Source organism: Mustela nigripes, chromosome 13 (genome assembly GCF_022355385.1).
Source record: "Mustela nigripes isolate SB6536 chromosome 13, MUSNIG.SB6536, whole genome shotgun sequence".
NCBI lineage: Eukaryota > Metazoa > Chordata > Mammalia > Carnivora > Mustelidae > Mustela > Mustela nigripes.
The window spans coordinates 3,307,247-3,320,348 of NC_081569.1; the positions used below are offsets into that span (position 1 = coordinate 3,307,247).

A 13,102-nucleotide genomic window follows, 5' to 3' on the forward strand; every position below is an offset into this window, starting at 1 on the left:
ACACTGCACTAACTACCCACACAACCATCACAGTACACTAACTATCCACCCAACCATCACACTGCACTAACTACCCACCCAACCATCGTACCATGAAGATTTTCACGTTTCTACATAACATCCGTTCCAGTGCATTTGGATGGCTGCATGAGGTCCCATTTGATGTTCCACATCTCCTTAACCGGTATCCTACTACTGACAAATACATATAAACAAACACCGGTCATCGTGTTATTTTCACGTCTGGCTTGTCACGTCTCTAGACAGTGCTATAACAGAAGGACAGGTAGGCTACTGCTTAAATTATTTCCTTAGAATACATTTCCAGGAATGAAGCCACTGAGAAAGCATGAACATTTTCATTAATTCTGATAGACACTGCTCAGTGGATTTCCCAGTGAGTCACCCCAGGGCTCGGCAAACTCTGGTCTGCAGGCCAAATAATGTTTTAATGGGACACAGCCTTGCGCATTCATTTTCGGATTGTCTACAGGCACTTCTGACTGAGTTACAGGGCTACAAGAGGCGCCATAGAGCCCATGAAGCGTGAAGGATTTTTCACTTAACCCCTGACACAAGATATCTGCCAACTCTTTAAGTTACCTTACTATGCGTCCCCACCAGCAGTGCGGGCCCAGGCGCGGGGCCACACTCTAAGGGAAGTGAATCATGTGGGACCCCACAGAGAGGTCAGGGAGAGAGAGAACAGATGTTTGCTTCCTCAACAAAGGTGTCGTATGTGTCTGCGGCAGAAGCCACAAGCTAACCACCAAAACCCACGCTTGCTTTCTTCCCCAGGAATATGGATCCGGCTAGGATGTGGCTTTCTGGCTTCCCTCCCCCCTTCCCCAGCCTTTGCAGCGAGGTGTCGCCATTGGACGCTGCTCTCGCCAGGCTGGGAGCGGAAGTGAGGTGAGCCAGTTGGAGCCCATTTCCTAAGGAGAAATCTCGAGCCTGGGCTCCCAGCCTTGATCTCCACCTTCTGAACCACTGTTTTTTGGAGTCTCCATGGAGCAGTAACTACGACCTGACACAACCTAGTGGCAGCAGTGGGGTGTCCTCACCATCAAGCACGGGGTGCGGAGTCGGTGAGCGGGCAGGGAGGAGGAAGCAGGTGTAACAGGCATGAAGCCCACTGACCCTCGTTAGGGCGTGGCAGAACATCTGGTGAAACCGTGGCCTACGGTGACTTTGAAAGCGTATCACATACCAGTAGCTCGAAAGAAAAAGCTGGATAGAACAAAACGTGAGTGTGCACGAGCTGCAGCTTGGTGCATCCAGCGAATTATTATTGTTATTATTACTATTATTATTATTACTATATTTTTTGAGAGAGAGAGCAAATAACTTTAAATGAAATAGTACATCAAAGATGTAAAATGGAAACTCATGCCACGTACCATAGAGAATGTAACGGGGAGACTAATTATGATGGAAAAAACAAAACTTTTTTTAAGGAGAGAGAGTGTGAAAGGGAGCGTGAGCAGGAGAGGAGCAGAGGGAGAGAGACAGACTCCTCAGGCCGACTCTGACCCCGGTGTGGTGCCCGATGCAGGACTCCATCTGTCCACCCCGTGATCACCACCTGAGCCGAAATCCAGAGTCCAGACGCTTAAGAGATGGAGCCACGCTGGCGCCCCAAACTAGACAATTTTGTTCAATTCAAGCTGGGTACTCCTGCCTGCAAAAGGCTTTCAGGCCAACGCCTATCTCGTCTGCTAGAATCTGACATTAAAAACATTCCCATCTAAGTAAACACTGTGGCTTTCTCTCCTTGAACTCAGAATGATGAAAAAAGAATTGAGAAAAGAAAATAATCGTCTTAGGATATGATTGAAGGTTCTTCATGTGTGTGGCCCCTGGGCGCCCAAATACCCCTGGGATGGCAAACAGCAGGGAGACGTGTCCAGGGGGACACATGTGACTGACCCGAGGGAGGCTGGACAGGCTGGCAGCCTGTCCTCCAATCTCGAATCTCCATCTCTCGTAAAACGAAATTTTTAAAATTTCCAGGGGATGTTGGCAAACAAGACCGAACACGGCTGGAGGACCAGAAATCATGAGGAATGTGTGGAACAGCTGAAGAAAGGATGTGCAGATGGAAGGTACAAAGCCCGAGCGGTTCCCGACGAGGGATGCTCCAGAAGCGGACCCCGAGGACGCCCAAGGCCCAGAGCCGGTGCGGGCTGCAAGCTGGACGACTGGCCGGCATTCTGGGAACAGAGCAGCCAGGTGAGTCCTCCCACCCCAGGTCCACACCAAGCACCGGGGAGCCCAGGCATCCACCTCCAGGAAGGAGTCACGAGGGCAGGGACCTGGACCAGAATGTTGAGGCAGTGAGGAGGCAAACACCCAGAAAACCAGAAACCAACGCACCTCTCTCGTCACAGCATCCCTGGGTCCCTTACAGGGATGTGAGGAAGCTAAGGACTTATCAAATTACATGTTAAAACTAAAAAAATTGACTAAAAAACTAAAAAACTGTGTGATAAGCAGAGTAATAACCATCTTCCCACCCCCCGCCCACATCCTAGAATCCGTGGATTCCTTCCTTACGTGGCAGAAAGGGATCTGCAGATGTGATTAAATTACAGACCTTGAGATGGACCGAGACCTGAAGGATGTGGGCGGGCCCAGTTTTATCAGCCGTAATCCCAAGTGATCTTAGAAGAGGAAGCCGGGAGGGTGAGAGGCAGAGAAAGTGATATGATAATGCAAACACAAGTCAGACAGCTTGGAAGATGGTCCACCATTGGCTCTGAACATGGAATGAGGGGCCACAAGCCACAGAATGTAGGCAGCCTCTAGAAGGTTCTAGAAGAGAAAGGACGAGGAGAGAAGGCAGCTTTCTAGAAGGCTCTAGAAGAGACAAGATAACAGCTTCTTCACCAGAGCCTCTCAAGGGAACACCAACACCTTGGTTTTAGGACTTCTCACCTCCAGAACTGTAAGACAGACAATAAATTTGTGTGATTTTAAGTTCATTCAGTTGGAAAAAGAAATTCAACTGATGGGCTAAGTAAATGAATGCGTACAAGGAATAAAATTCACAAGGTGAAATTTTCTCTGAAGACAAAGTAAAAAGAACAGAGATCTAGAGAGCAAGAAGGAAAAGATGAGCCAAAGAGAAAAGACACATTTTCAACATCTAATAGGACTTTGAAAAGAAAAAATCAGAGAGAATCAAACAGGCTACTTAAAGCATTAAAAAAAGATCTCCCATCACTAAAAACAGTATGAGTAATCAGATTGAAAGGGTCAGTGAGAACAAAGGGAAGGGAGGGGGTACACCGATCTTCTCGTAATTCCAATAGACTTGCCAGGAGGGAGAGACAACTCCACAGTTACAGTCAGAGACCTCAACACCCCCTGCCTAAAAATTAATAGAAAAGACTAGACAAAATAGCCACGAGGTACAAGTGATTTGAACTACGTTATCAAACAATTTGACCAAACTGGCATTTACAGAACCCTTCGCCCAACAAGAACAGAACACACACGCATTTCAAGGGAAGAACATTTACAAAGATGGACCGTACCCTGGGCCATCAAAAGGAAGTTTCAAAAAATTTTAAAGGTTAAGAGTCACTTATGGTTTGTCTCCCTCCCAATCCCATCTTGTTGCTGGGGGGAGGGGGGTTGGGAGAAGGGGGGGTGGGGTTATGGACACTGGGGAGGGTATGTGCTTTGGTGAGTGCTGTGAAGTGTGTAAACCTGGCGTCTTCTTTGAGAAGACAGGGAGATTGATGCATCCAGAGGTAGAGAGAAGACACAAGTTTTCTATCAGAATCGAGAACAGTGGCATCACTACAAAGTCTCTATCTCTCATAAGGAAAATAAGGGAATATATAAAAGACTTTATGCAGTAAATCTGGCAACTTAGGTGATATGGACAAAGGCCATGAAAGACACAAACTGTACGCCTGGGGATAAAAATAAATGTTTATAAAAAAATAAAAAATTAAAAAAATTTTTTAAAGGGTACAAGTCATACAGAGTCTGTTATCTAAGAAAAATAGAATTAATTAGAAACCTAAACAGAAAGATATGGAAAATCCCCCAAACATATGGAAACTAAATAATATATCTCAAAATAAACCATGGGATCAAGAGGATATCAAATATGAAACTAGAAATTATTCTGAAGAGGATGAAAATGAAGACAACATACCAAGATCTATGGGATGCTGCTAAAGCAGTGCTTCAAGGGAAAAACCAGCACTCAACACACAGATTGGGGTAGACGAAAGGACTCAGTGACCTCAGCTTCTACCTTAAGAAATGTGATGAGGAGGAGCAAGCAAAATCCAAAAAAGGAAGGAAATAATAAAGATCAAAGTGAAACTCAATGAGCCAGAAAACAGCAAGTGACAGAACCAATGAAACAGAAAACTGGTTCTTTGAGAAGACAGGGAGATTGATACATCCAGAGGTAGAGAGAAGACACAAATTTTCTATCAGAATCGAGAACAGTGGCATCACTACAAAGTCTCTATCTCTCATAAGGAAAATAAGGGAATATATAAAAGACTTTATGCAGTAAATCTGGCAACTTAGGTGATATGGACAAAGGCCATGAAAGACACAAACTACCAAAGATCACTCAGGAAGAAACCGATAACCTCAACAGCCTCATACTTACAGGGTAATTTGATTTGTAGTTAAAAACTTTTGCACAGGGAAACATTTATTTTATAGAGCAACTTTAGCAGAGAAAGCTGACAAGCACTGCGTCAGCCAGGTGGCCAGCAGAAGCATCGATACAATTAACATCAATAGTAATGATTCAGGTTGATACCCGGAGAATGGCGCTTGGCCTCTGTGGCCTTCCAATTCCACACTCCCAATTCCATATCCCCAGTCTCATCACGAAAAAAATATCGACAAATCTCAACTAGGAACATTCTACAAAATACTTGACCGTGACCCCCCCCAAAGCTGCCAAGCTCTTAAGAACAAAAGAAAGTCTCAGAAACTGTCATAGCCAAGAGGATTATAAGCAGATATCATGACTAAAGGTAAGGCGGTGTCTTCGATGGGATGTTGGAACAGGAAAAGGACATTAGGTAAACATTAGAAAATCTGAATGAGGTACAGACTTTAGTTATTAATACTGTATCAATACAGGTTCACTGGATGTACCAAACTTGTAAGATGTTAATAATAAGGGGAAAAAGTAAGAGGGGAACAGTTTGGGGTATATAGGAATAAGTACTATCTCTTCAACTTTTCTATAAATCTAAAACTATTCTAAAATTAAGTTTATTTAAAAAAAAAAACAAACCTTTCTCACAAAGGGTTTATCCCATGACTACAAGACTGCTTTAATTAATTTCACATAACTCACCACGTTCACAAACTAAAACAAAAAACACATTATCTCCACAGATGCCAAAGAAATTCATTCCTAATAAAAGCTCTCAGCAAACTATGACGGGAAGAGAATTCAATCTGATAAAAGCATCTATGAAAAACCTACAGCTAACATCATACTTAATTATGAGATACTGAAGGCTACCCCCCTCTCATATCAAGAAAAAACTAGCAGGTACACACCAACTATTCTATTCAACATGATACTGGAGCTTCCAGCAGATGCAAAAAGGCAACAAAAATAGTTAAAGGCATCTTGACATCCATTAAGTCTTTATTTGCAGATGACGTGATCCTCTCCATAGAAAAACTTACAGGATCTACAAAAAATCTGCTGAAACTAGTAAGTGAATTCGGCAACATGGCAATGTAAAAGCAGGTACAACAAGGCAAAGTCAACAATCTACAGGAAAGACCAACAGATAAAAATCAGCAGTATGCCTACACAGTAGCAATAAAAAATTGGTCACTGATATTTTTTAAAAATGATGTTTTGAGTCACATGAAAAATATGAAGTACTGGGAGACTGATTTAAAACTGTGTTAAGTCTTATCTGCTAAAAAACAGCAAAGCATGGCAGGATAAAAATTAAGAAAACTGAGGTGGAAAATAGACTGTGTTCAAGACTGGAAAACTCCATATTGTTAAACTGTAAATCCCCACTAAATTGATTTATAGATTCAATCTCAACCAAATCAAAATCTAAGCATGATTTCTTTTAGAGAAATTGAAAAGCTAATCCCATAATTCACATAGAAAAGCTACTAGAACGGCCCAAAGAGCTTTGGGAAAGACCAACATTAGAGGACTAACACCACCCAACTTCAAGACTTAGGATGAAGCTAGAGTAACCCACTATAAAAAGTTGAATGACAATGGGTACACAATGGTAGTACACAGCATGATACGGCTTGAGTATTAATTTTATTCTCGTAACAGCATAAATAATTGATAGAGGATATAAAAATGGAAGTTACCACTGAGGCTGCAGAACTGTTAAAAAAAAAAAAACAAAAAACTAAAAGGATCAGCAGGAGACCACCATGTGGATATCGCAAAGACACATACCAGATCAGAAGAGATGGGAAACCAGTTTCCATGACTCTTAATCCCAACCTTGTCTATGCTACAGATGGGTCAGGAGATGGAGATCAGAAAGGGTTTTTAGAGAAACTTGGGGAGAGCCTGAACGAGGGTCGGGGTGCTGTTTATGTTCTTCCCTATTTCACATCAAGTCGAGGGAGACTTTCAAAAAAGACCCATAAGAGAGCTTGAAATGTGCTCCCTGGAGCTTTAAGAACAGAAGCAGTGGATGGAGAAAGAGAGAAGCCAGCTCCCATCTCTTTGCTGACACTGATCTTTTCCCTACAACAAGCCGGAGTTTGAGGAGGGAGAGCCCAGCTTGAAATCAAGATCCTGCAAACATACACTCAAGTGCGTGGAAGATGTCCATTACCCAAGAGGAGCCAGGTAAGTCACGGGGCTGCCCATGTCTTCACCAAGAAGTAGAGGCAACATTCAACATAACAGGGTGGGGTGGGGAGTTGTGCGTGGTCAAAATGATGGTACCACGATGAAAACAGTGATTCTGAGTAACTTGGAGGAGGAGGGAGCGGGGCAAGTACACGGGAGGCTGAGGACGGGGAGCACAGTCTTCATTGCCGTCTCAGGAAATCACAGATATTACCCCAAACCAAAACATTAAGAACTAGCAATAAAAGTGTATCATTTCGAACAATGGAGCTAAATACCAAAGGGTTGAAAGTGGGTTCTTCTGAGAGCAGGAAATGAAGATGGGGAGAGGGCAGAAAGGGAGACAGCTGCTTTTCATTAAAAGCCTGGTAGCAGGGGCACCTGGGTGGCTCAGTGGGTTAAGCCGCTGCCTTCGGCTCAGGTCATGATCCCAGGGTCCTGGGATCGAGTCCCGCTTTGGGCTCCTTGCTCCGCAGGAAGCCTGCTTCTCCCTCTGCCTGCTGCTCTGCCTGCTTGTGTGTACCCTCTCTATCTGGCAAATAAATAAAATCTTAAAAAAAAAAAAAAAGCCTGTTTCTTTCTTTCTGGAACTATATGCATATATTAGTCCCATCATTTTTATTTTTTAATTGAAAAAAAATCTCAAAAGATAACAACAGTGTTGGAAGAAAATCCCACAGGCATTGTGTTACAGAAAGCCAGTTTGAAATCCGTGGGCAAATAAGTGAATTTGGACTTCCGTCCCGTACAGAAACTAACTCAGAGTAGGTCATGGACTGAAATGTAAATGTGTGCAACTCTGGGGAAAAAGCACAGGAGAACTTGTTCAGGGACAGACAGAGAAAGCTCAGACTTGACACCAAAAGCGGGATCTTAAAAGGAAGAAATGAGAAACTGAACTTCACACCACAACTAAAAACTCTGATCTGTCGAAAACCCTGTTAGGAGAATAAAAAGAAGCTACAGAGTGAAAGAAAACATTTGTAGCCACCGATTCATCAAAGGACTTATATTCAGAATATATAAAGAACTCTAAAATCGTAACAGTAGGGGCCCCTATTAGGCTCAGTTAGAAGAGCAACACATTTTGATCTCAGGGTCATGAGTTTAAGCCCCACGTTGGGTGTAGAGATCACTTAAATAAATAAAACTTAAAAAAAAAAAACGCAACTATAAACTAGAGGTGAAAAACCTATGACTATCCCCATATGTAAAGACTGCGAATGAATCAACACAGCAAAGTAAACAACTGACAGGAGAAATGAATACACGGACAGACAGTTCAGACCTAAGAAAATACAAATGGCAAACGAAACTACAGGGGTGGGGTGGGGGGTTCCTCTCGACTGGTTATCCCAGAAAGGCAAATTAAGATTGAATGCTCTTTTTTACCCATGAGTGCTTGGCAAAAATGGAAGTCAAATGACCCGGGTACGGGGAAACAGGCATTACTACACCCAGAGTAGCGCGCCGCATGGGAAGGTCATCTGCTACTACCGTTTGACATTGCATTTGCTCTAACTTCCAAGGAAGACATGCCCGTCAGCCCACGGAGGCAGACACAGCACCTGCTTTCAGCAAGTAACAAGAAACAACCTTGGTGTCTGTTAATAGGGAAATGGTATATATAATGGAAAGCTATGAAGCTGTTCAAAACTCGGGGAACAGAAACAGATCTATAGGCCCGACGCGGAAATAACTCCAAGAGAAAGCAAGCCGCAAACCATACCCCGCGTACGACCTTGTATTTGACAACCTGAAAAAAAGTCTAAAACCATGTATATACACTGTGTCTGTAGACGGGGCAGGGTTCGTACCAAAGTGCCAGTTTTTGAAACCTGACCTAAGTATCCCAAACCAGGAAGCTGGAAAAGGGGCATTCCTGAGAGGAGCAGGCGGTAGGATTCACCAAACGACCAAAGAAAAATATTCAGGGTCTCAGGCGGAATGCAGCAGTAAGCAGAGGCTTCTGGCCATGCCTCCTCCCAAAGTACTGAGCTACACAGAATGGTTATCTCACCTGGCGTCTTTGCTGTCGAGGCGGCGGACACCCCATTGAGCTCACTGGGACTCCTCTTGATGGGCCGTGGCTTATACTCTCGTCTGGGGACACTGGATGCCGCTGATATCCTGAAACACGCATATCAAGACCAGTCAGACGTCACATGGAGAACGCCACGGCCCCAAGGGTACATTTCTGTGCTGCCTGGGGGAGCTTACGAACTTGGGGGAGAGGTGGTGGTCGGGAAGGGGTAACTTTTACGTGCTGGTTCGCAAGTAGCTCAAAGTGAAAGGTGTGATGTCCCCGGTGTAGTTTTTCAGCTATGTATTTGAAGGGAGGGGGTCCTCTCACGGTCTCTGAGGCACCTGTGAGGGTCAGGGTCCTACGGGGCACCCAGCAACACCAGCTGCCTTTTCTCCCTTGTGCTCACAGAAAGAGAAAGATACACAAACGTGCTCGGGTGAGCACTGCAGGCTTCCCGCCCCCCACCACCACCAAAAAGAGTGGAGGACCGGCCACACCTGAGAATTCTGCCACCGACTCAAGCAAACCTGCCTCTAAATGTATCCATTCTCATCATCCCAGGTAAAACAATATTCTGTTACCAAAACTGGTCAAGAAAGGGGTCTTTTTTTTTTTACCCCATTATATTAATGGGGTTACTGTGCCTACCACCTGTGAGAGTACTGATTTTCAGAGAAGTACAGAATCCGTCATGGTTAAGGCCCAAGGGCAACAGCCACCTTTCTCGGGTCACTCAGAAGGTATTTTTGACTCAGTCCGTCTCCAAGTCAGTGCTACGAGCCTGGCTGCTCCCTGTCCTGGTGGAAGAGAAACGCATCTTCTTCCCAGATAGTGACATACTTTCTGTGTCATCTGTATCATCTCACACTTCTCCACATCCCCACCCGCTGGTGAGGACCTATAGGCCATCGCCACCCCAAGCTCCGGCTCTCAAATCGGGATCGAAGCCGGGACAACTCTGCTGCGTGAGCAGCTCCGTCCGGTCGCCCTGAACACAGGTCACAGAATACCTTCAGGGCTGTCGCACACCCAACCCTGAAAGCCAGCCAAGAAAATTCAGAACAGAATGGGGCGGTGGGAAGGGGTGGATGGAGGGACAGGCGGACGGAGGGACGGACAGACGGAGAGGCTGGCTGGGGTGGAGGCCCTCACCGCATCCGCAGCTTGCTCTGTAACTCCTGCAGGATCTCGGTGGACTGTCTGTGGTAGTCCAGAGCTGCCTCTACAAACACGGCCAACTGGCTGACTTGTTCTACCTGCGGCAAAAGTGAAAAATTATGCCAAGGCCTGGGTAACGTTCTGGGAGAGCGTGCGGGGACCAGCACCAAGGACCCGGCTTTGCGTCGTCCTCAGCGCTGGTCTGTTTCACTTCCTGACTCTCGGGAGATTTTTATGCTGGGAAGTTCATGGACCTGAGCACAGGGGTGGGAGCTAAAGCCTTTCTAATGACATGGGAAGCCAACACTGAGTCAACGAACCCCTTCCTTCGTGAAACGTCTCTACGGGCATCTTCTAAGTCAGACCAGGAAGCTAAGTAAATAAAGCTGTCCTCACGTAAGAAAGGAAACCAGGGGCGGGGGAGGGCACCACGGCAAAGACTTGGCAGCTCCCGCTGTGTCTCATTGCTGTCCGCACAAAATCACGGCCATGAACATAACAGCTGAGAGGAATGACCTCTACAGCCGCTGGCATCTCTCCTTCCCTTGAATCGAGACATTCATGAGATGTGTGACCCGATCACAGCGGACGGAAAAGCTGAAGTAGAAAAGCTCTATCGCATAAGAAACCCTGCGAGACCGGGGGGTGCGTGGATTGAGGAAGACATGTCTCCTGTGGGGGCTTCCTGGCTTCCCCCGCGTGCCTGAGCAGCTGCTGGAGAAAAGCAGGACTCACGACGCTCATGTCGGCAAGCCTCGGATGCAGGACCTCTGGGCTGGGGTGATCAGGACCCCGGGAAGCACCCCGTGACCTCCCCCTCCAGAGAAGGACACAAACCAAAATCAATCCCCCCTCATCCGTCCAAAGCATCCCCAAAGCCTATGCGTCATTCCCACATGCTAAGCAGCTTGAGGACAGACCTGCCCCAATTATCCCCCCCCCCCCCCACGTGGGACCAACCTTCAAGACCCAGGCTGCTTCCATCTGCTGCTACAGACTGTGCTTTGTCTGCCCTTATGCTTGCTTCCCTTCGCACGCACCACTTGAAACACGGGTTCAGCGAGCACTTACGACCCACAGCATCCCACTGGTGACCGGCTGTGCTCCGCATCCAAACAGGAAATCCCACTGTGCTGCATTCACTTTGCCACATTTGCGGGGTGGGAAGAGCACCAAGCCTAGCCTTAAATTCTCCAAACCCGATAAACACAACAAAGACAGCCAGGCCCCTCGGAAATTCTACAGATTTCTTAAGGTTCACCTCTCTGGCTTTCCCTGCCATGGCCCAGCGCGACCACAGCAGAATCTGCAGCAGCAGGAAATGGGCTCCCCGGTGGGGCAGGGGGTGGGGGCGGCGGGCTGGGTCCCAGCTGAGCCCCACCTCGCTGCCTTGAGTAAAGCCAACTTCTATTTTAATGCCCACTTTGAAATACATTTGACATTTCTCTTTTCAAAGGAGCAGTGAGAAAATGAATATTCCTGGAAACACACGGGGAGGGAGGGCCTCAGACAAGTTCTGTACCCTGGAGAGGCATCTGCCACTCTTCGGTCGATGGCTGACTTTGGGAAGGAAAGAAATCCCAAGGCCCCTTGGGAGAGAACAGAAGTGCCGCCAGGGGCCTGCATACAGTAGGTGCTCAATGCAGCCTGGAGGAGAGGCAGTACTAGACTGCAAAGTACTTGCTGGAAGCCACGTGGTAGCACAAGGGGCTCACGTGCCTCCCTGGGCCAGGAAACGGAGGCGTCCGGCTGTCCCCAGGCCATCAGCAGCAAGGTGCGCGTGGGTGGTCTCTGCTTCCCAGACCCCGGTCAGGATCAACCCCCGGACAGGCAGAACCACAGCAGCGCTAAAGCCAGGCCTTGCGAGCACCCGTCTAGAAGGCAGAGCGTTTCTGCGCGGGCCACAGCGCTCCATCTGGCCGACCCGCCTGCTGACTCCGGGAAGGTCACCTGGGACGTGAAGACAGCGGTAACTCTGCTTCCGGCCGGGACCGGCACCGCCCCTTGGCTGGGGCCACCTTGGGAGCAGAGTGGGACCACGCACCGTGGAAGGGTTCACACCACGCACACGGCACTCCCGGCTCAGGGTAAAGGGCCCTCGCCGCCAGGATGGCTCACACCCGGCCAGGGGCCCGAAGCAAGAGGCTCGGACGGCCCAGTAAGCTAGCGGAGGAGCGGGGAGGGGCCAGACACAGGCCGCGGTGCTGGCAAGTGGTGGGTGAAGATGAGGAAGGTACTGGGGTAGGAGGGGGTCATGGAACCAGAAAGAGCTTGTGACGGACAGAAAAAGGGCCTCCAAAGACGCCCAAGGCATTGTCAAATCTGTGGCAAGAGAGACTCTGCGGGGGAGTTAAAGGTCCTGAATTAGAGGACGACCGGGTTATCCGCGTGGCCCGGTATCATCACCGGGTCCTACGAGAGCAAAGCAGGAAGGTCAGAGTCCAAGAAGGAGGTCCCTGAGGGGAGGCAGAGGCAGACATATGAGGACACCCGGGCTTTGCGGCAGACCCCACACCACTCCGGGCTTCCTGGTTCCCTTCCCTGCGGCAAGACTCCGTGTCTCTCCAGGGCGCCGCCCGTGGTGCTCTCCACGGCGCCGCCCGTGGTGCTCTCCACTCCACAACCCTCTTGTTAGCTGCAAACCCACGGCTGATTACATGCATGTGAGGCTGCTGGGGGTCCGGAGCCCTTGCAGATGGAGACAGAGCATTGACGTCCCCGTATTGCTGTGGGCTGTGGCCCCAGGGACCCTTGAATTAGATCTGGGCCACTGGGGTGATCCAGAGACCAAGTGCAAAGGATCTGGACTGAACCCAGAGGAAGGACGTCTCTGAGGACTGCATCATGTAGAAAGGTCCACTCTCCGCAGGTTATGGAAGCAGGGAGCCAAGTAGAGCAGGGCAGAGAGGCACACCCTGAAGGACACAGCATGAGGAGAGAGGACAGGGTTGGCAGCAGGTAGCGCCTGCCCCCAGATGCCCGAAATCTGCAGCGTGCCTGGTGTGTGAGGATAAGGAAATGCATCTCTTCTGGAACTCGATAAGCCGCCCGGACCCTCTCACAACGGAAAA

General features: G+C 47.9%; 1 protein-coding gene across 3 annotated transcripts in view; it reads right to left on the reverse strand.

Annotated features, from left to right (window-relative positions):
• SH3GL3 (SH3 domain containing GRB2 like 3, endophilin A3) overlaps nt 1-13,102 on the reverse strand; it is a 126,637-nt gene that overhangs the window by 15,239 nt on the left and 98,296 nt on the right. For all 3 annotated transcript variants that reach the window (XM_059371460.1, XM_059371459.1, XM_059371461.1), the window contains 2 exons: nt 10,026-10,129; nt 8,868-8,977 (listed from right to left, as the gene is read on the reverse strand). In XM_059371460.1, coding sequence (XP_059227443.1) covers nt 8,868-8,977; nt 10,026-10,129 — 214 coding nt within the window. The remainder of the gene's footprint in view (nt 1-8,867; nt 8,978-10,025; nt 10,130-13,102) is intronic.